General features: G+C 45.7%; 1 protein-coding gene across 16 annotated transcripts in view; it reads left to right on the top strand.

Annotated features, from left to right (window-relative positions):
- LOC137432701 (uncharacterized) overlaps positions 1 to 3,373 on the top strand; it is a 131,156-nt gene extending 127,783 nt beyond the window's left edge. For all 16 annotated transcript variants that reach the window (XM_078783513.1, XM_078783516.1, XM_078783523.1 and 13 more), the window contains one exon: positions 3,143 to 3,373. In XM_078783513.1, coding sequence (XP_078639639.1) covers positions 3,143 to 3,278 — 136 coding nt within the window. In that variant the 3' untranslated portion in view covers positions 3,279 to 3,373. The remainder of the gene's footprint in view (positions 1 to 3,142) is intronic.
- The last annotated feature ends 18,991 nt before the right edge of the window (positions 3,374 to 22,364 follow it).

Below are 22,364 nucleotides of genomic sequence, written 5' to 3'. Positions count from 1 at the left end.
ATATATATATTTGTATATGTATATATATTTTGTAATTGAACTATTTGGCCTGAATACAAAGCGCTACGTCTGGCGGAAACGGAGCATAGCTCATCACCCTTCTAATGCCATCCCTACGGTGAAGCATGGTGATGGCAGCATCATGCTATGGGGATGATTTTCAGCGGTTGATATACAGTCACGTGAAAAAGCAAGTACACCCCATGTAAAGTTTTGACCTTTTCAACATATTTCAACATACAGCTATTTGATCTTCATTTCAACAATATTGATAGATAAAGGTGATATAATATAACAAATATCATGAAACATTTACATTTTGTAGTCCATTGTATAATTTAAATAAACATAATTGCAAATTTCGCATGTGGAAAAAGTAAGTACACCCTTGGCTCTAATAGGTGGTATTGCCCCCTTTGGCAGAAACAACCTCAAGTAGGCGTTTCTTATAACTGTCTACCAGTCTCTGACATCGACTGGGAGAATTTTTTGCCCACTCCTCCATGCAGAATTCTTTCAGCTGTGCGATGTTTGAGGGGTTTCTTGCATGCACAGCTTGTTTCAAATCCCCCCACAACATCTCGATGGGTTTTAGATCCAGGCTTTGACTTGGCCATTCCAGAACCCTCCATTTCTTTCTTTTCAGCCATTCCTTGGTGGATGTACTGGTATGTTTAGGGTCATTGTCATGTTGTAAGGTCCGCCTTCAGTTGAGCTTCAACTTTCCGACAGATGGCCTCACATTATCCTCAAGCACCCTCTGGTACAATGAAGAATTCATAGTGGATTCTATGATGGTGAGCTGCCCAGGCCCTGATGCAGCAAAGCTGCCCAAAACCATAATATTTCCACCACCATGCTTTACAGTTTGTATCAGGTTCTTGTGGTCAAATGCTGTTTTGGTTTTCGCCAAACATGTCTTCTGGTACTGTGGCAAAATAGCTCTACCTTTGACTCATCTGTCCAGAGCACATTGTTCCAGAAGTGCTGGTCTTTGCCGAGGTGTTCATTGGCAAACTTTAGTCTTGCCCTGATGTTCTTTCTGGACAGCAAAGGTTTCCTCCTGGCACACCTCCCATGTAGATCAAATTTGTACAGCCTCTTTCTAATGGTAGACTCGTGCACTTTGACATCAACAGTGGCAAGAGCTACCTGTAGGTCCCGTGATGACATTCTGGGGTTCTTAGAGACTTCTTTCAGCATCTTGCGGTCTGCTCTCAGGCTGAACTTGCTCGGGCGGCCTGGCCTGAACAAGTTGGCAGTTGTTTGGAATCTTCTCCACTTGTAGATGATCTTCCGGACAGTCGAATGATTGATTTCAAATTGTTTGGAGATCTTTTTAAATCCCTTCCCAGACTCCTAGGCATCTATAACCTTCTTTCTGAAGGCCTTAGAGAGCTCTTTTGATCTAGGCATGGTGACGCCGCACACTTCAACAACAAAGAGCAAACCAAACTAAATGTCTGAGGTTTAAATAAGGCAGGTTCCTCCAAGATCCTCTCTAACGATGTTCTAATCATTTGCACCTGAGCTGGTGCACCTGATTCTAATTTTAGGTATTTGAAGTAGTGATAAATGTTGGGGTGTACTTACTTTTTCGACATGCGAAATTTGCATTTATGTTTATTTAAATTATACAATGGACTACAAAATGTAAATGTTTCATGATATTTGTTATATTATATCACCTTTATTTAGCAATATTGTTGAAATAAAGATCAAATAGCTGTATGTTGAAATATGTTGAAAAAGTCAAAACTTTACATGGGGTGTACTTACTTTTTCACGTGACTGTATGTATATATATATATATATATATATATATATATATATATTTATATATATATATTGACATTCGTCTCGATAGTTTCATATTCTTTCCATTTCCTAATGGTGGAGCTCACTCTGTTCTTTGGAACTTTCAACAAACTAGAAATTGTTTTGTACCTTTCACCAGATCTATGCATTCCTCACAATTCTATCTTGGAGTTCTATGGATAAATATATATATATATATATATATATATATATATATATATATATATATATATATATATATATATATATATATATACACATACATATACATAGCATATGTTTCTGTACAGTGTCTGTGTTGTCACTGAACGGCTTCCTCAAACTTTTGTGAAATCGTACCAAACTTCCAGTATGCATATTCCTCTCCTGTGTGTATGCCCTAAGGGGTTTTGCTTTGAAACTGTTTGAAAAAAAAAAAAAAGGTTGTTTTTGACATTTTTGGAAAGATAAAAAAAAAATTCAACTTAAATCTTCAACTTCAATTGCTTATAAAAATGTAATATCACGAATATTACAAATGCATTTGTGCAAAAGAAATGTTAGTATTATGATTGGTGTAAAACATGACAATACAGCAACTCATGTACAGGCACTCTCCGCAGTTAAAACAAGTCCGTGCCTCAGTAACAACGTGTGGTGAGGCAAGTGTAGCGACCCGATGCAAGCTACTACACACACACAGACAAACACACACACACACACACACACACACACACACACGAGACACTTGATATTTACAATTGATATCGGTAAATATTGAGAGTCCACACCTATATTTCACTTGATCACTCACCATTTGCGTTAAAAGTTACAATCAGCGGGGGGAAGACCTTTGGGATGACTCTCACTCTCGTTTTTGCTGTCTTTTATTTGGAGGGATTTAGTTTTCTAGATTGCTGAAGCCTGAGATGCCTTTGTCCATAGGTCATTGTAATGCTGGTGTGGTGAAAACAGCCTGTACAGCTGAAAGTCTTTTTCCGATCTTCAAGTTCCCTTCTATTTATTTATTGTTGAAGCTATTAGTAATAGTTCAACATGTACGGTACATTCTTTACCTCCATCAATTCCTTACTCGTGATTTCAGGCCTCTACAGAGTCAGGCATTTAAAAAGCGGACTCCATTCCCTCATAAAAAACATCATCATATCTCAAAAGGTCTGATGGAAAGCTGACTTGGTGAATTTAATGAGATTTTATGAGTGGAAGTTCCCTCCCCCCTCCCTCCACCCATACCTGGTCATTTTGAAGTTTAAAAACAAACAATAAATAACAACCTTTGACACTCAACTATGTCTCTCCTTATGATATATTCTGCTCTCTTTAGGCCTGCGTCGTTCCTGAAACCCAACCTCTTCCATGTCTTGGCCATCAGCATCTTGCTCATTGGGACAGCACTTTGTATCCTGTGCTTGTTTCTCTTGCGTTTGTGCAGTGGTGCGGAAGTTCGACACCCTGCCTGACCCTTCAACTGAAAAATTCCAGCCTTATGTGCACCTTGTAGTAACAATGAATACCCGCATTTTCATCATATTTTCAATAAAGTTGAAACTTGAAAGTGTGCCTAATAATGCTTTTTGCCTGAGTTTGTTTACATCTTCCGCACATTATGGAGTGACAAATATATTGGAGGGTAAGGTGACATTGTAATGGTGGGTAAGGTAGAATTATTGCAGAAAGTTTTCTGAAAAGGCTCACTTGGCTGTGCCTGGATGGGTTTGAAAGTAGAGGAGTAGTGGCTGAAACCCGAATCCTATCCAGGTTCCTCCTGATGACTCCATCTTTGCTCTTTACTTATTCGAATTCCTTCTGATGACTCCAATGCAGCATTTGGTCTCCTGTTTAATTATGGGCACCAGATCGATCTCTCAGCAGTTGTGAGCTCAAATATGACTCCGTGGCAGCAGTTTTAAGAATTTAGATTTTTAAACATTTGAAAACTGCTCGACTCTGGTAAATAACAGTTGCTATTGGATTGTAAATTAGAAAACCTAGCTGGCCCACATGGGAGTGTTTATGTTATCGGACTTATAAATGCTGCTGATTTTGTGGTTGACTCTCAACTCAAATTCCCTCGATGAAACAACAGGTGCCAAAAAACAAAACAAAGAGAAAGCAGTTCTGGCCTCACTCTACGACTCAATTAATATTAAAATTCACTCGAGAGCACTTCATCAACAGACTTACAAAATAGCATAGGTGGGCGCGATTCGGAAAATTTTAAGTCCGCTTACCGCTTATCCGCTCCGCCAGCCCGTGTAGTCCGATTCGCTTATCCGCTTCAGCGGCCGAAAATCTTAGTCCGCTTACCGCTTATCCGCTTCGATTCGATTTTTTTAAAGCGCTTCGACGTTTTTAAAGCGATTTTTGACGTTTCTAAAGGGAATTTAATGCTTTTTAAGCCTAAATAGCCATTTCTAACTACTACAAAGACAAACAAAGCTTTTAAGATCAAAAATATACATTTTTATTTAAATAAAATTTATTCAAAATTTATTGAAATAAAGTTTTCCACTCGACTCTACTCTACTCTACAGTTAATTTAAATATAATTTTAATATATGCAAGTTACATTAAAGAAAAATCAATTTGCCCGTCCTTTCTTTGACAAGAGAGTCTACTAGTCAACAGACTAGCAGTCTGTTGACTAGTCCTCGTCTTCCTCCTCCACCTCGTGGGCCTTCTTGAGGATTTGGAGGTTGCCCTTCATGAAGACGAGGGCCTCGAAGTTCGGTGCAGCCAGGGCCGACCTCTTAGGCCTGAGGATGTCCGACCCGTAGCTGAACACGCCCTCGACCGAGGCAGAGCTCGGGAGCGGCGTGTTATGCCTGAGAAATAGAGTTACCCAAGCATCACGGAACTCGAGCGGGAAGAGATTGGGCGAGAGCTGTAACGTTTGGTTATTCAGACACAAACAAGTCAACAAGATGGCGGGCCAACGGACTGCCGTTTATTCGTCATGGTGTCGTGAACATGCCGTAAACCATGACGTGAACATAACGTCATGATGTAATGCGTTATGTTACAACCATGTCGTAAACCATGACGTGAACATAACGTTATGATATAATGCGTTATGTCGCAAGAGCCGAGTTGTTAGGGTTTCACTTATTATTCACTTAAATAAATATTCACAATTCTAGAGTAACGGCTCAGGCTAACAGCTGATTTGGCGAATCGCGATGCGCTTTAATTTTTCGGTAGTCCGCTTACGCTTATCCGCTTCGGTTTCCGGGGGTTGTTCCGATTCGCTTATCCGCTTCGAAAACGTTAGTCCGCTGCAGCGGATAAGCGGATAAGCGGACTTTCGAAGCGGACCGCCCACCTCTGCAAAATAGCCTATGCTTCATCAGGAGATTGATATTGCATTTCCGTTGTCTTTTTCCCTTTTTCACAATAAACTTGATATGATCATTGAGGAGCTCAGGCATTCAATAACATCAATTTTAAACGAATGAAGGAATGAAGAAGCAAAATAATGTAATGCATCCTAGAATTAATTTGATTGATTATTTTGGACATCCATTACAGTTTTTGAACCATTATAAACTAGCAGAAGTACCCGGCATTGCCGGGTGGTGGAGGGGAGGGGAGGGGGAGGGGGAAAATGGAGGGGAAGGGAGGGGGAGGGGGGGGGGAGGGGGGGGAGGGGAGGGGGATGGGGGAGTTAAGTCGGAAGTCATTGTCGTCAATTGAATGTCGCATTTATTTTTTATTCCCTGTCAAATGGCATTGGTCCCGCATTCCGAACCCGGAAGTCGGAAGTCATTGTCGTCAAATAAATGTAGCATGTATGTTTCACTCTCTGTCACATGCCGTTGGTCCCATGTCAATCGGATGAAGTTGAAAAATTAACGTTACGAAGTTTCTCTGGGACGTACTGATTCCGAATATGAAGTTGAAAAATTAACGTTCCGAAATACGCTGATGACGTCATAATTTTAAAACGCGAAGTTTTTAAAATTTTAAGGTGTGCTGTAGTTGCTCTGAGACGTACTGATTCCGAATATTCCTTTGGTTTTGCTCTGCGATGAGTAGTTCTCGAGTTATAAGAGGACAAACAAACAAACATACTTTACTGCTTTATATAAATAAAAAGTGTTCTATGTGTGGCCTACTCTACTCTAAAGGATAGTCTAATTGCTCTTAATAACAAAGACATTATGTAACATCAAACTCTGATATGTGATGCAAATTCAGAGGTCAGGAAGAGTTGTTGCCAATAAAAGACCCTTTGATTTAATGACACGTTCTTGATTTCTCTCCGATAAATGTCCAGCAGGGGGCTCTGTAATCCCGTTTGGGCAAGACCTGCTCGGCGTTGCTTTTACACACTTGCCTTTCTGAAAAAATGAAAGAACGGCTTTTTGACAGCGACTTTACATCATCGACAAAAATTGCAAAGTGCACTCGGTGTAGTACAGGGTATCCATAAAAGTCCTTGTACAACTTTTAACTTTTACAACTTTTGATGCACATGAGATAGAAACAAATGGTAAACACCACATGAAAGAATAATTCATCAAGTTTTATTATCGTTAATGTTGTTATTAATGTTGTTATTTCTGTTGTTGAAGCCCCAATTCCCCTGGGTTTTTTGACAGTGACATTTTCTGATGCGGCAACTTCTACTCATGCATCATTGGTAAAGTCAACAACTACAATTACTGCATTTGGGGAACAGAAAAACCACACAAGAAGTTTGGCAACATCAAAAAACTCACCAAAAAAAAATAATCAATGTCTGGTGTTCTCTCAGGAAGTCAGGCATAATTGGTTTTCTTTTTTTTTTTTGGAAAGAAGCAACAGTCCATGGTGAACATTACTTTGCAGTGTGGTAGAATTTCTTTGTTCCCAAAATAATAATAATAATAATAATAATAATAATACATTTATTTTATATAGCGCTTTTCAAGAAGCCCAAAGACGCTTAACGATGATTAAACCTTTCACATCACCTTGCACCAGCAATACCTCCCTTCTATGCCTCGAATCTTCAATGGTTCTCAAATTATATCTTCTCAAACAAGTAGATTGGTATACGTAGTGTGTTCAAAAAGTATCCGACCTTTATTTTTCGTGCGTAAAAAACAAGAAGCTAGGGAGGCGTTGATTGGTGCACGTATGTAGGCGATCCTAATGCGCACGCGTGAATTTGGCCAATTTGGCCAATTGCTGGCCACCTCGTTCCACTGACCTGTCCCCACTGGAGTACATTTTATGACTATGTAAAACTGTTGTTTACTAGCCAACAGCACTTTCTTTGAATGAACCTATGGCTACGATCACAAATGCAATTAATGAAATTATTCAGCAGCAACTGGAGAATGTTTTCAACGGAAATGTTCGGATTGAACAATGTATTACAAAAGATGGCGATTATGCTCAAGCCTAAAATAATGTAGGAGTAAAAACTATGTGAAATATGCTTTAATGCACTATTAATAGTTTGTTTTTATAATGTGTACAAAAATTATAAAAAGTTAGAATTTGCAAAAGTACTTCATGGACACCCTACACCTACAGTATACCATGCACTCTTCGAGATGAAGGAAATCTACAATCTTCATAACTTTTAAACGGATAAATACGTTGTTCATCCCACTTACAGAGTCATGATTTGCAGGCTACCCTGAAGGTCAGCTTTCACGAGTTGTGTTGTTTTGATGATGATTATTTTTTGAGAGAAAAATTGGGACAGGCAGAGAACTAACAGTTTTCCATCGGAATCCTGCAGGTTGACTACGAGATGCAGTAGCACCGCATTTTTACAGATTACAGTCTATCTGACTCAGGGACATTCCACTGCTATCGGTAGAATCAGAACACGTCCACAGTATCAGAACTCTAAATCTCAGACCTAATGACAGATACGGAAATACATTCGCGTGGCAGAAAGTTCAGGAAGATGCATATATGAAATAGTAAAATCAGAACTTATATAACTTACAGAGTTTACCTTTAGAGTGAAACTCAGTTGTTATTTAGTTGCATTTGATTGGTTCTGCATAAGCAATAGTTTGCTCCCACGAATTTAGTAAGATCTATTTTTCCTTGTTAATGATACTTGGGCAGTTCACATTGGAGCAAATATAATGATAAACACATTAGTAAGAACTGTGTTCCCTGCCAAAGTCTTTATGGGTGTTGAGACCTGACATTCCACGACGCAAAGGCAGCGTGGCACACCTGGGGTGTGCCCGCCAGGCAGAATTGGATATACTGCAGGAAGGTAAAAAAAAGTTCAGTGGGGCAAGGTATGAGGATCAAACTATCATGGTATGCACTGCTGTGAGGTGCATACCCTAGAGTGGCGTATATTAGAAAAATCTTCATTTTGGTCGAAAATGCACTTTTCATAAGGACATGACAATGAGGATCATATAGAATGTTGAGAGAGCATACAGCTAACTTTACATGTTGATAGAGAAGGACAGAGGTGGCAAGGAGAGAGAGGAGGGGAGGGGGAGGAGCGAGGGGGAAGGGGATGGGAGGGGAGGGAGGGGGAAGGGGATGGGAGGGGAGGGAGGGCGGTTGGGGAGGAGAGGGGGGGAAGGGGAGGGGGAAGGGAGGGGGAGGGTGGAGGGGGGAGGGGAGGCGGGAAGGGGAGGGGACAGGGAGGGGAGGGGAGGGAGGTTGGGGAGGAGAGTGTGATGCCCATCAGGAAGAAGAAGAAGCCATACTACCAAATTCGTACACTTCCGGAATTGTTTGATTTATTTGTATTCAAATGTCTGGTAATTGTTTTGTATTTATTTATGCGAATGTGTACTTGTGTATAACTGTCATTAATTAAAAAAGGCTTCGGCACTATTGAGGGATTTTTTTTTTTAACTCCAAAAAAACGAACTTTTATTCTTCAATTATTTTTTGTTTGTTTGTTTGCCTAGAACACTCCCAGGCATTCACTGATGAACCTCTAAAAGTTTGATGAAAATTCGTTTAGCCATCTCTGAATAAAACGCGGACACACACACAGAAGACTCGCGTTTATATATACTAGGACGTGCCCGTACGTGGGTGCCCGTTCCTTGCCAAAAAAAAAAACAAAAAAAAATTTGTGTAGGGGTGTGTGTGTGTGTAAACATCCTAGGGCGTGCCCGTACGTGGGTGCAAAAAAACATGCGTGCAAACAACAACAAAAAAAAACTTTGAAACCACGTGGCAGTAACGACCACAGAACCCCCCCCCCCCCTCTATTTACATGAATGGTTTGGTCCATTCGCAACGACCACAGAACCCCCCCCCCTCTATTTACATGAAATGGTTTGGTCCAAAGCGAACGGCTTGCGGAGTTTGGTAAAGAAATCGCCATAGCTCGGTAACTACTTGTCCGATTAATATGAAACCTTGAAAAGGCACATCCTCGGGTCCCCAGCAATATACCTGGCAAGTTTCAAGTATATCGGACCCGTGGTTGTCGAGAAACAGCGGTCACAGACAAACACACAAACACACAAACACACAAACACACAGACACACAGACACACAGAGATTACTGGAATTATAGATAGATACGAGCAGAAGTACCCGGCGTTGCCGGACGGGGGAGGGGAGGAGGTGGAGAGAAGGGGGGGAATGGGAGGGGAGGGGAGGGAGTGAAGGGGACGGGTGGGGAGGGGGGAAGGAAGGGGAGGAGAGGGGAGGGGGGAGGGGGGGCGAGGGGGAAGGGGAGGGGAGGAGGGAGGCGAGGGGGGAAGGGGAGGGGGGAGAGGGGGGAAAAAGGGGGAAGTGGAGGGGGAGGGGAGGAGGGAAATGGGCAGAGGGGGGAGGGGGGAATGGGAGGAGTGAAGGAGGGGGAAATGGGAGGGGAGGGGAGGGGGAGGCAGGAGAGGAAGGGGAGTGGCTCACATTTATGAGTGAATGTGGCTCACGTTTAAGTGAATGTGGCTCACGTTTCTGAGTTAAGTGTGATGCCGATCAGGAAGAAGAAGAAGCCATACTACCAAATTCGTACACTTCCGGAATTGTTTGATTTATTTGTATTCAAATGTCTGGTAATTGTTTTGTATTCATTTATGCGAATGTGTACTTGGGTATAACGGTCATTAATTTTAAAAGGCTTCGGCACTATCGAGTGATTTAATTATTTTTTAACTAAAAAAAAACGACCTTTTTTTGCCGTGAACACTCCAGGCACTCACTGATGAACCTCTGAAAGTTTGATGAAGATCCGTTCAGCCATCTCGGAATAAAACACGGACACACACACAGACAACTCGCGTTATATATACTAGGGCATGCCCGTACTATATCTATATCTAAAATTATATCCCCCCCCTCTATTTACATGAAATGGTTTGGTCCAAAGCGAACGGCTTGCGAGTACGGTGACAATCCCCCCCCCCCCCTCTATTTACATGAAATGGTTTGGTCCAAAGTGAACGGCTTGCGAGTACGGTGACAATCCCCCCCCTCTATTTACATGAAATGGTTTGGTCCAAAGCGAACGGCTTGCGGAGTTTGGTAAAGAAATCGCCATAGCGTGCACAAACGCGCAGGAAAGCGAAAGAATCGCAAATTAGTTTTAATTAGTTTTAAAACATAGTTGAACGCCAACATAGTTTGCCAACGTGAAATAAATGAATACGCTCTCAAATGTGCCGTCCGAGGCAGAGTCTGTTCGGCACGTTCGGCACACGTGATAGCTCGCTGCTCTCTGATTGGTTGAATCGTTTTTTGGACATAGCTCGGTAACTACTTGTCCGATTAATATGAAACCTTGAAAAGGCACATCCTCGGGTCCCCAGCAATATACCTGGCAAGTTTAAAGTATATCGGACCCGTGGTTGTCGAGAAACAGCGGTCACAGACATACAGACATACATACATACATACATACACACAGAGATTACTGGAATTATAGATACTAGGGCATGCCCGTACGTGGGTGCCCGTTCCTTGCCAAAAAAAAAAAAAAACGCTACCCGTACGCTCTACCCCGCCCGTACGCCCGTACGCCCGTAAACAAAAAAAACAACGCTCTTCGCTTCCGCCCTTCGCTCTGACTGAATTGGGAGAAATAATGCGCATAAGAAATCGAGAAATTATTATTTTCTCCGGAAGAAATCGAATTACGAACCGTAATGGCGCACGCGCTCGGCTCGGCTCGCACTCACATCGGCCACGCCTACGCAACAACGCGTTCTGTGATTGGTTGCCGGAAGTGCAGTCTTCACTGTCCGGAAGGTCGCAAATCGCAGTTACGATGAATCGCAAATTAGTTTTAATTAGTTTTAAAACATAGTTTAACGGCAACATAGTTTTCCAACGTGAAATAAATGAATACGCTCTCAAATGTGCCGTCCGAGGCAGAGTCTGTTCGCCACGTTCGGCACACGTGATAGCTCGCTGCTCTCTGATTGGTTGAATCGTTTTTTGGACATAGCTCGGTAACTACTTCTCCGATTAATATGAAACCTTGAAAAGGCACATCCTCGGGTCCCCAGCAATATACCTGGCAAGTTTCAAGTATATCGGACCCGTGGTTGTCGAGAAACAGCGGTCACAGACAAACACACACACAGACACACAGACACACAGACACACAGACACACAGAGATTGCTGGAATTATAGATATATATATATATATATATATATGTATATATATATATATATATACATATATATATATATATATATATTGTTACGGAAACCGAGAGGGCTTCCCTCGTTGCCCTGCGGAGAATCAACCCGCCGTTCCTTCTACTAACCACTCTCCGTTCCTGGTCGTCCCAACGCTCTCTCCCGCCCGCAGCGCCGCCAGGGTATTCGGGCCAGAAAGTCGGAATGGGCCTTCCCGGGACCTGAGTGCAACGCTCGGTCGTGAGACAGGGAAGAGACGGCCGTTTGAGTTACGGTTTTAGGTTACCGAGCGGGTTTAGTAACCCGTAGTTCGAACCATTAACAAGCTACACCCGATTATAACGTTGGTCAAATCGCGCTATGCTAAATCAATGATAGAAAAGACACGACGACTGGGAAAGATGAAACGACGCAAGGGGGTACAGTTCTCAAGACCTCCGGAGGAGGGTGTAATTACAGTGGTGGAGAAAAGGGGTAGATTACAAGGTAGAGTGAGGTAAAGAACACAGAAGAGATGGGCACTTAAATACAGGCTTATTTATACCCAGACAGACCACGGACAAACGGACAAGGCAGACTCACACAGGGGTTGATGGTAGGAATGGACAGGTAGATCGATGGCACAAGGTGCACCTTGGCTCGGGGACAGGATAAAGCACAGTCCAAAGATGCAGGGAGGTCTCACTGAACGGCAGAGGTCTCACAGCGCTCGGAGGGTACGTCTTTTTTGCTTCAAGCTCAGCACGCATCTGACGTCACCTCTCTCTCTACTGCGCATGCTCAACGGGGAGTGACACGCCCTCGGCTGGTTGGTTCTGCCCCAACTGGGGCCGGTCCGCCGCTTCCATTGGGTGCGGGGGTTACCGGGCTCCGCCCTTGACGAGGAGCTGACAGGGAGCCATGTTCTGCCCCTGTTTGGTAACCCCGTCGAGCACATGTCCGATGGCGGCTCGTTGGGAAGGCCTGGTGTCTTCCCACCACTCCTACCAACCAAGCCGGAGTGAGGACGCCCACTCCCTGCGCTCGTTGTTGTTGTTGTTGTTGTTGTTGTTGTTGCTGCTGAAGAGAACTGTGAGGAAGAGCTGCGGGGAGGTATTGGGAGGTCCTAAACTTCCTAACGGTGCCATACAATCACATTCTGGTGCAACGAAGGGTCAGAATTAATGGAAACGAATCCTTAACTGACATAGACTAAGAATAATAATAATAATAATTAATAATTCATTTATTTTGTATAGCACTTTTCAAGAAGCTCAAAGGCGCTTTAGATGTCTCAGCGCGCTGTCCTATAGCATAACTAGCAAGATGTCCTATAGTTGTCTACATGAGATGCGGTGGACCTGGATGCGACATTTAATGGGGGAAATAGGGGGAGGTCGGGTCTACAGAGTGTTGTTTACAGAAAATGGGACTAGGGAATGGGGGATTGGGGAGAGTTGGGAAGTATTGAGGAAATAGGGGAATATTTACAAGCGGATATGGATGGATGCAAATCCCATATCCGCAACACTGCACCCTTCTCGACATCGGGGCGACCCGACCCGATAACTTTTTACCTACTTTCGTGTGGCACTCAGATGTAGTTCCCTCTACTATTAACTCAACCCTGAGTGCGACAGTTTTACAGATGTTCACAAATGAGTAAATATGTCCCCCTGCGACGTTGCACCCTTCTCCTAACAGAAACACCCACAGGATAACCGAATCGCGGAAAGCATCCCCAAACTAAACATACAGCCGGTAGGGAGCATCATTTATACAATACTACACTGATATTTACACTACGATCCAGGACTTGTTCTTTGAGGAACACATGCAGATGTTATGCATAGGGAGAGCACGCATGCCAGCATCGATACACCAACCCACGAGTGCCCTGTGGCCCTACGGCCTTTAATAATGTGCAGAGCACCCCTTCCAAGCACCAAAAGCACCACCCCCTTATGCACAGTCAGCACCATCCGGTGCACCAATAAAGTGTTCAATAAAAATGCACAATCAAGTGTCCATGGTCACCGGTGGTGTCGCAGCCGCCGATGTTCTGCCGCTGGTCTTGCCTTCATGGAGTGCACTTGGCCTTCTGGCTTCTTTAGAAATAAAGAAAGGCGCCAACCGCGTCCATTTCTTAATTGTGGCCGTCAGGGGGGCCAACTAAAAGTGGTTCACCTGTATGGCATAGGTGCCACGTTGACCCAGAGGTCCATCAACGGGTGGTGCTTGACCGCAAAAGAACTGCGGTCCATTGTGGGCGGCCACAAAAAGTGCGGTCCATATGGTGTACCGATCCAGGCAGCAAGCAGCGGAAGTACAGGCCCACAACTGCGGAGACAGCACCTCTCTCTCCTCTCTCTCCGCCCCAAAGCCAGATCCTCGGAGGTGGGAGACAAAAGAAGACAAGTGAGTAAGGTGGTAAGGGCGCAAAAGTGCACGCAATATAAGATAATGCACACTGGGGGCACATGGGAACCAGGTGAGACAGGTACGTTCCTACCGTACGCCCCCCCCCCCCCACCAGGTAACCTACATTGCCCCTTCCTTACCCCTTACTGTATCCACAAAACACAACACTACACATAAACATCTACTTTACACATCAACAAACGTCCCTACTGTCTTTCCCGTTCCTCCCATAAACCAAATTCGTCTTCTCTCCCTCCTAACCAATCAAATTTGCCATTTCCAACTCTCATCTAAATTTGCCATCTCCAACTCAACATCAAAATTTGCCATCACCAATTCATCATCAGTCCCTCCTAAGGAGGGAGAGATGGAATCACCCCAATGTCTCATCCACGTCGTGATGCGTCTCACAAATCCAAACAGCAATTCTCATTTCCTGCAACACAAAACAAAGAAAACACAGGTGTGGAGTCATCATCATCACCTCAGGTAAGTGGCTGCGTATGGTGCGACAGGTTCATCAATCCTAACTATTTCCTAAATGACTTTAACAACTTTACATTACCCGGGGTCTTTCTCCTGCCAAACCATTGGCCCTCATTACTCTATGTGGTTCGAAGAACCAAAATCCCATTGACCATCTGTGGTGCACACCATCAATTTGGGTCTCACTCCCCGATTCAACACTCGGTGCTCCCGCACAATTTCGGTGGCTGGGTCGTGTGACGCTCCCAGCAGGTCCGCCCACCTGCACACCTCCACCACTGTTGTTGCCTACCGAGCTCACCTGCTCCTCACCCTAACCTAACTAACTGGGGAAGGCCCTCTCGCACTCTCACCCCCTCGGTGCCCTCTCTGGCACGGGCTGCCCGATCCACACCCGGGATCCTCAGGCACCCACTGACACTAACGGCTCCCATAGCCCACCTGCGGCCTCACCTGGCCGACATCTAACAGTGGCGGAGTGCCCAACCATTCACACTCATACTAACAGGCCACACGACCAGCCAATTTCACCACACCAATGCACCCATCCACAATACCATTCTGCAACCGCACCACAAATGCCAATATCCAACCACAATTTACCTATACCTTCTAACTACTCTTTAAACTACCCTCCCCGGGTACTCGTGAAAGGGGTCCACTCTTCCCCCATCCACACCTTCGCACCATGCACACCACTCCGTACCACTTTCTCCAACTCTCTCCACACCACTCATTCTCTGCTCCATATATTCCACACACCTGTACTTGCACACCTGCGCTCTCATACTTGGTGCCGCCTGCACCCTTCTCTCCCCCAAGCGCATTCGCGCTGATCCACAACACTCACTACTCACCATGACACTCATCCGCAATGCTCTCTCATTCATCACTTGTACACTCACACACACCTCGGCGCATTGCCTCACCAATGCCTCATTTGAAGCTGCTCACCAGCACTTCCATTCACACTGCATCATCTGCTCTGTCTACTCCCTTCTAAAACTCGCGCTCCTCCGTCTTCCCTTACACTCAGCGCTCCCACGTCATTATCAAACACTAAGCTACTACGTCCCCACTACAGGTACCAAGTCTCCTACTTAAATCTTGTCACCTATAGTCACCTCTAGTCCCTATCAATATAACCAAGCCCTCCCTGGCTCGGTTGTCATAGCCACCCCATAAACTATAGCGCATTTGCCCCCATCATGGGAAGGGTGGCAGGGATGCCACCCTTACCCACCGGGCCCGTGGTACCGGGACCGGGTGTCGCGGAGGGCTGGCAGGGTGAGAGCACCCGGTGGTAATGCCGTCAGCACCTCCGCCGCCGCGCCGCGCAATGCAGCCACCAGGTGTACTCCACCTTCGTCCTCACCCCAACCGTTGCCCTTACACATACAGTCAAACTGCGCCAGGTACGCTCGTAGATCACTCTTGCCGTCATACGGCGCGAGTGGGACCTTGTGGGACCACCTCGTATGTGAGTCGTTGCCTGCCTGCCGGACCCCGTGCGTCGCCCCTTGCGGGGTCAGCACGGGGCCGAACCGGCCGGGCCCCCACAGTACATTACCCCCAAGGGGTTCCCGTGCCTCCCCTGTCCCTCTAAAAATTACCCCTGTTGGTGTCGATGCATGGGTCACGCTTCCGCATCCCGCTACCCATTCCATACCACCACAAACTTGCTCACTCACACCTCGCACCTCTCCCATCACCGGACCCTCTCGCTCGCACCCTCGTTCCATACACTCCGGACCAGCCATACACCTCACTCTTGGCCTCTCACGAACATCCGGGTCCATCTCGACCCCCAAGCTTATTAAATCACCTGGCGCATCATACGCACGACCATATTGGTCACCACTTACACCGGGTCCTCTTTCTCTTCGCTTCTCCTCCATCACCTGCGAATCCCTCATCCGGTTAATGAGCACATCATCACGATCCGAACACAGACTTTGGACCAATTCTTTTACTTCCTCTTTTATCTCTTTCTTATCCCCTCTCCGTCGCTTCTTAATTTCGCTCACCCCATCTTCCACTTCTTCTAATTTCTGCTTCACCTCCTTCATCTCCTCGTGCGCCCCCTTAAGTTCTTCCTCTAACTCCACCTTATTTTTTTCTATGTGCTCCTGCACCTCCCGCTCTTTAACCTCCATCACCTCTACCACCTCGTTCATTTTCCTCGTCAGGTCCTCATATACCGTCTGACACTCTTTTTTAATTACCCCTACGTCCTTTTTCATCTCCTTCTGTGTTGATTTTAAACCCTCTATTACCGCTGTGTTCTTCTTTACCTGGCCCTCACCTCCTTTTGTCCCACTGTCAGCTGTTCTACTCCCAGCGTCAACTCCTCTATACCACCTTGCAATTTTACAGTCCCCTTTCTCACCTCCTTCTCCATGCGCTCCTCACAGTGCCTCACCTCCTCGCGCACTCCTCCGACCTCCTTACTCACACCTCTTCTGATCTCCCCTCCCATCACTTGCATCTCCTGCCCAGATGCCACCCTCATCTGCTCCATTTCCTCCCTGTGAGCATCCAATTTAGTTTCTACCCCCATTCTGACCCCCTCTATCTGCTGCCCCATTTGTTTAACTTCCCTTTCCGCTTGGTCCCTCATGTCCCTCAATTTGCCTTCCATACTGTTTTCTAACCCCTCTAACCCCTTTTTCATCCCTTCCATTTGATTCTCTTGAGTGGCCATTCTGTTTTCTACCCCCGCTAACCCCTCCTGTATTTCCCCTAATCTATTGTCTAACCGTTGGCTATTGGCCCCCATGTCATTCCTTAAACCCCCGATCTGGTTTCCCATGTCATCCCTTAATTGCTTGCCCATTCTTTGTTCCAATTGTTCGCTATTCTGGGCCAACAGGGCCCCTATTTGCGCCATGAGGACTTGCATGTCCATCGGCGGCACGGGTACCGCTGCCGCAATCCCCTGCGCGGCGCCGACCTGTTGTTCGCGCTCCTCTTCCCCATGCCTAGCGCCACCATTTTGCGAACCTGCCGCCCTCACTGCTTCGCTCTCCTCATGTCCCTCAATTTGGTCCTGGATCGACTCACTCTCCTCACTCTCCTCTACCGGAACCCAGCCGTCTTGATCTCCCATAGCGCGACTTTCAAATTTTATTATTATTATTATTATTATTATTTTTCAACTAAATATCGGGTGCTCCAATTTTGACCACATTTTCCACAAAAAGCACAAAATTTTTAGTGCGGGACTCGAAATCCCACGCCCAGACACCAATTGTTACGGAAACGGAGAGGGCTTCCCTCGTTGCCCTGCGGAGATCAACCCACCGTTCCTTCTACGAACCACTCTCCGTTCCTGGTCGTCCCAACGCTCTCTCCCGCCCGCAGCGCCGCCAGGGTATTCTGGCCAGAAAGTCGGAATGGGCCTTCCCGGGACCTGAGTGCAACGCTCGGTCGTGAGACAGGGAAGAGACGGCCGTTTGAGCTACGGTTTTAGGTTACCGAGCGGGTTTAGTAACCCGTAGTTCGAACCATTAACAAGCTACACCCGATTATAACGTTGGCCAAATCGCGCTATGCTAAATCAATGATAGAAAAGACACGACGACTGGGAAAGATGAAACGACGCAAGGGGGTACAGTTCTCAAGACCTCCGGAGGAGGGTGTAATTACAGTGGTGGAGAAAAGGGGTAGATTACAAGGTAGAGTGAGGTAAAGAACACAGAAGAGATGGGCACTTAAATACAGGCTTATTTATACCCAGACAGACCACGGACAAACGGACAAGGCAGACTCACACAGGGGTTGATGGCAGGAATGGACAGGTAGATCGATGGCACAAGGTGCACCTTGGCTCGGGGACAGGATAAAGCACAGTCCAAAGATGCAGGGAGGTCTCACTGAACGGCAGAGGTCTCACAGCGCTCGGAGGGTACGTCTTTTTTGCTTCAAGCTCAGCGCGCATCTGACGTCACCTCTCTCTCTACTGCACATGCTCAACGGGGAGTGACACGCCCTCGGCTGGTTGGTTCCGCCCCAACTGGGGCCGGTCCGCCGCTTCCATTGGGTGCGGGGGTTACCGGGCTCCGCCCTTGACGAGGAGCCGACAGGGAGCCATGTTCTGCCCCTGTTTGGTAAACCCGTCGAGCACATGTCCGATGGCGGCTCGTTGGGAAGGCCTGGTGTCCTCCCACCACTCCTACCAACCAAGCCGGAGTGAGGACACGCACTTCCTGCGCTCGTTGTTGTTGTTGTTGTTGTTTCTGCTGCTGAAGAGAACTGTGAGGAAGAGCTGCGGGGAGGTATTGGGAGGTCCTAAACTTCCTAACGGTGCCATACAATCACATTCTGGTGCAACGAAGAGTCAGAATCAATGGAAACGAGTCCTTAACTGACATAGACTAAGAATAACTAGCAAGATGTCCTATAGTTGTCTACATGAGATGCGGTGGACCTGGATGCGACATTTAATGGGGGAAATAGGGGGAGGTCCGGTCTACAGAGTGTTGTTTACAGAAAATGGGACTAGGGAATGGGGGATTGGGGAGAGTTGGGAAGTATTGAGGAAATAGGGGAATATTTACAAGCGGATATGGATGGATGCAAATCCCATATCCGCAACAATATATATATATATATATATATATATATATATATATATATATATATATATATATATATATACTGTATATATATATATATATGTATATATATATATATATATATATATATATATATATATATATATATATATATATATATATATATATATATATATATATATAGTTGCGGTTTTAGAACCCACACTTGTTGTAAATAGCTCCTGTAAATATCCCATCATTTAATAAAGTTAAAGGTTGCACCCCTAGTTCAGCCACAGCAACACGTAGGCCACCTTAGAAATTCCAGTTATTTCCTTATTATGTGTTTTAGATAAGGCCGTGTTTCCAATAGTTGAATCTGCTTTGCATCAATCAAATAAGGAGTAGGTCCCCAACTCATTTCGTTCATTTTGCAACGTCTCTCCAAATTCTGTTACGCGCCTTGGTTAGCGTTTGCACAGGCGCTGCCATTGACCATGCGGTCGGCTCGAGGAAGAAGGGGGCGGAGCGCCAAGAACAAGGTGTGGCCACGTCAACTCACCATCAAAGGCGTGGCCGGTAGGCCCCCACCAACCAACCAGGGCTGAGGTGAGCTCACGGGCGGGCGTGGCCTTTGTGGAGCACGTAGTGATCTTGAAGCGCGATATATAAGCGCGAGCGCAAAGCCCTTTGACGGACTTCTTTCGGGGACTTCTTGCGCGGAGGTCCGATGAGAGAGACGAAACTGCGCAGAGCCCCTTTTACGGACTTCGAGGAGAGACGGCTTGTGGTACTGCTTCGGACTGCGCAGAGAACCTGTTCAGCGGCGCTCTTGCATACGAACATTGTGAGCGAGAGAGAGCGTTTGACACGATTTATGTTTATTACGTACGCACATCCAGTCCCCCCGCTATATGTAAGGTCCGCTCGCGGTCAACGACACACGGCGCGCTGCCGGCCTGCTGCCTTTTTCCACGACCACCACGGCACGAGTTGGGACCGGACGAGGAGCCTAGACGTCAACCTGGACCTTCCACCCTACCAGCTGCAATCCCGTGTGAGTGTGTATTTTTGTCGGGGTTGTAAGTTAGACTGTATAGTTAAGCCTGCCCTGTGTCCTTCTCCTTCTTCTTCTTCTTGTACATTCTTTCCATTCCTCTTCTTTTTGGTTGTTAATAAATTTACCTTGTTCTTTCTTGGTTTTTCCCTAATCCGATCGCCTCCGTCCCTTTCTTTCCATTGAGTACCTGTTTCACGATTTTGGAACCGCTAGAATCGGGTGTAGTCATTGTAAAGGCTCGGACCGCGGATTGCTAACCGCTCGGCATTTACCATCTTATCCGTGGTTCGAGCAGGAGTTATTTCCCTGCTCACCGATCGGTGTTGGTAATTTGGTATTTGGGACCCAAATTGACCAATCACCCTACCCAAGACCGACCAGGAGGAGCGTTGTAGCTTCCAGACTCGGGACGGCCAGCTTAAAAGGACAAGGGGATTAACCCCCCCTTGATAGGGGGAGCGCCGACCCCCGAGATCCGCAACAATATATATATACTGTAGGTTGTTTTTTAGGTTGTTTGGTTTAAGTAGGTTGAAGGCAGTAACCGTTCAGAGTGGTACTACCGGTCGGACTTAGGAGCGATAAAGTGATACCCGGAACCATCTTCCACTCTCCATGTCAGGATTGCTGAATTTCTTTCTGTCTCACTCAAACAACAGCGGACGAGCTTCAATCTCTTTCTCACAAACAAACATCATACATTTTTCATCATACACATACATCATATATATATTATATATATATATATATATTATATATATATATATATTATATATATAATATATATATATATATATATATATATATATTATATATATATATATACAGTATATATATATGTGATATATATATATATATATATTTCATCATACATCATATATATATATATATATATATGTATATTGTTACGGTTTTGCGCGCGACCCTCTTGCCCTTACCAAGGGGAGATTAAGCCCCTGTTCTTTGTGGGTCAACACAACCGCGAGATTTGAATCGCCACTCCCGGGCAGACGCAGGGCAGGGTTTCGGGACAATTCTCGCACGTACCTAAGTACCTACGCCGCTGCGGAAGCGGGGATCAAGTCTCGCATGAACCACACGTAATTTGAGTATTGTCCGAGCGGATGGCGTACCACATGGTCCGTGCAGTTATCTGGTATTGGAACCCGATTCGAGCGGTTTTATTCGTACCACGCTTAGTCAATAGATGGAAATGACGGGAACGTCGAATAGAAGAAAGAACACAGGTTTAATAATTATTATGTACAAGGATTGCTAGAAGCAGAGACACAGAGCAGTCACTTAAGCAGTCTTAGCTTATTCCCCAGACACGGGCCCGTTCACACTCACAGGGGGAAATGAAGAAAGGAAATGTTCATGCGCTAAACGCGCCGGCTTGGTCATCCAGGAACAGCTTCGCCCGGCATGGCCCTCCGCGGTCACAGCACGTCCCTCGATGAAGGCAGGCAGGCGGCGGGAGGGATCCTTGCAGCGCGTATCTCGAACAAAGGAAGAGCAGGCAGGCGGGAAAATATACGCGGCTCTCACCAGGCACGGCGGTTTCTCACAGCGCGATTAATCAATGGCGCGCTTTCACTCGCGTAACTCAATAGGGGATTTGCCTCAAGCTCGACCGAGCATTCAACTTGATCAAGCGCCTCTCCCCTCGAAACTCGTTTGACCTCTTTCAGCGCACCTCTCCTCAGAACTGCTCAAGCTCATCACCCAGCGCAGGTCCTCCTCAAACTTGTTCAACCGCCTCTCTCCTCAGAACTTAGGACTTGTCTCAACACACCTCTCCTCAGAACTCAACTTGTTTCAATGCACCTCTCCTCAGAACTCAACTTTTTTCAACGCACCTCTCCTCAGAATTGCCGTGGGGGGCTTCGCGCAATGCGTTATATTGCCACGCCCTGAGCCCGCTCGAATGTTCCAAACCACGCCTTTTGACGCAGCGGTAAGCCACTCCCTTGAGCCCTGATTGGTGGCCCATGCTTACCGTCACTCCTTCTCCGCCTTCCTTCGGCTTTGATCGACTTGTTCGGCCGGCCTCGTGTTAATTTGCGCCAAAAACCAAAGTATCGAGGCGGCATAAAGCAATGGAAGGAGCTAACTCTCATTATTCTACTCAACGCAAAACTAACACAGGAAAAGGACTATGCTTACATTTACTAAGACATAACTGAACTATCGTGAGGCTACATGTTGTAGTGTGACTCCCTATGAGGGGGAAATTAACCTTTATTGCAAAAACACAAAACCGCAACAATATATATATATATATATATATATATAAAGCAGTAAAGTATGTTTGTTTGTCCTCTTATAACTCGAGAACTACTCATCGCAGAGAAAAACCAAAGGCATATTCGGAATCAGTACGTCTCAGAGCAACTACAGCACACCTTAAATTTAAAAAAACTTCGGGTTTTAAAATTAGCGTATTAGCGCAGAAGCGCTA

Source organism: Myxine glutinosa, chromosome 8 (assembly GCF_964187855.1).
Source record: "Myxine glutinosa chromosome 8, kmMyxGlut1.1, whole genome shotgun sequence".
NCBI lineage: Eukaryota > Metazoa > Chordata > Myxini > Myxiniformes > Myxinidae > Myxine > Myxine glutinosa.
The sequence above is the reverse complement of the archived record's forward strand: the minus strand, read 5'-3'. Positions and strand labels throughout refer to the sequence as shown.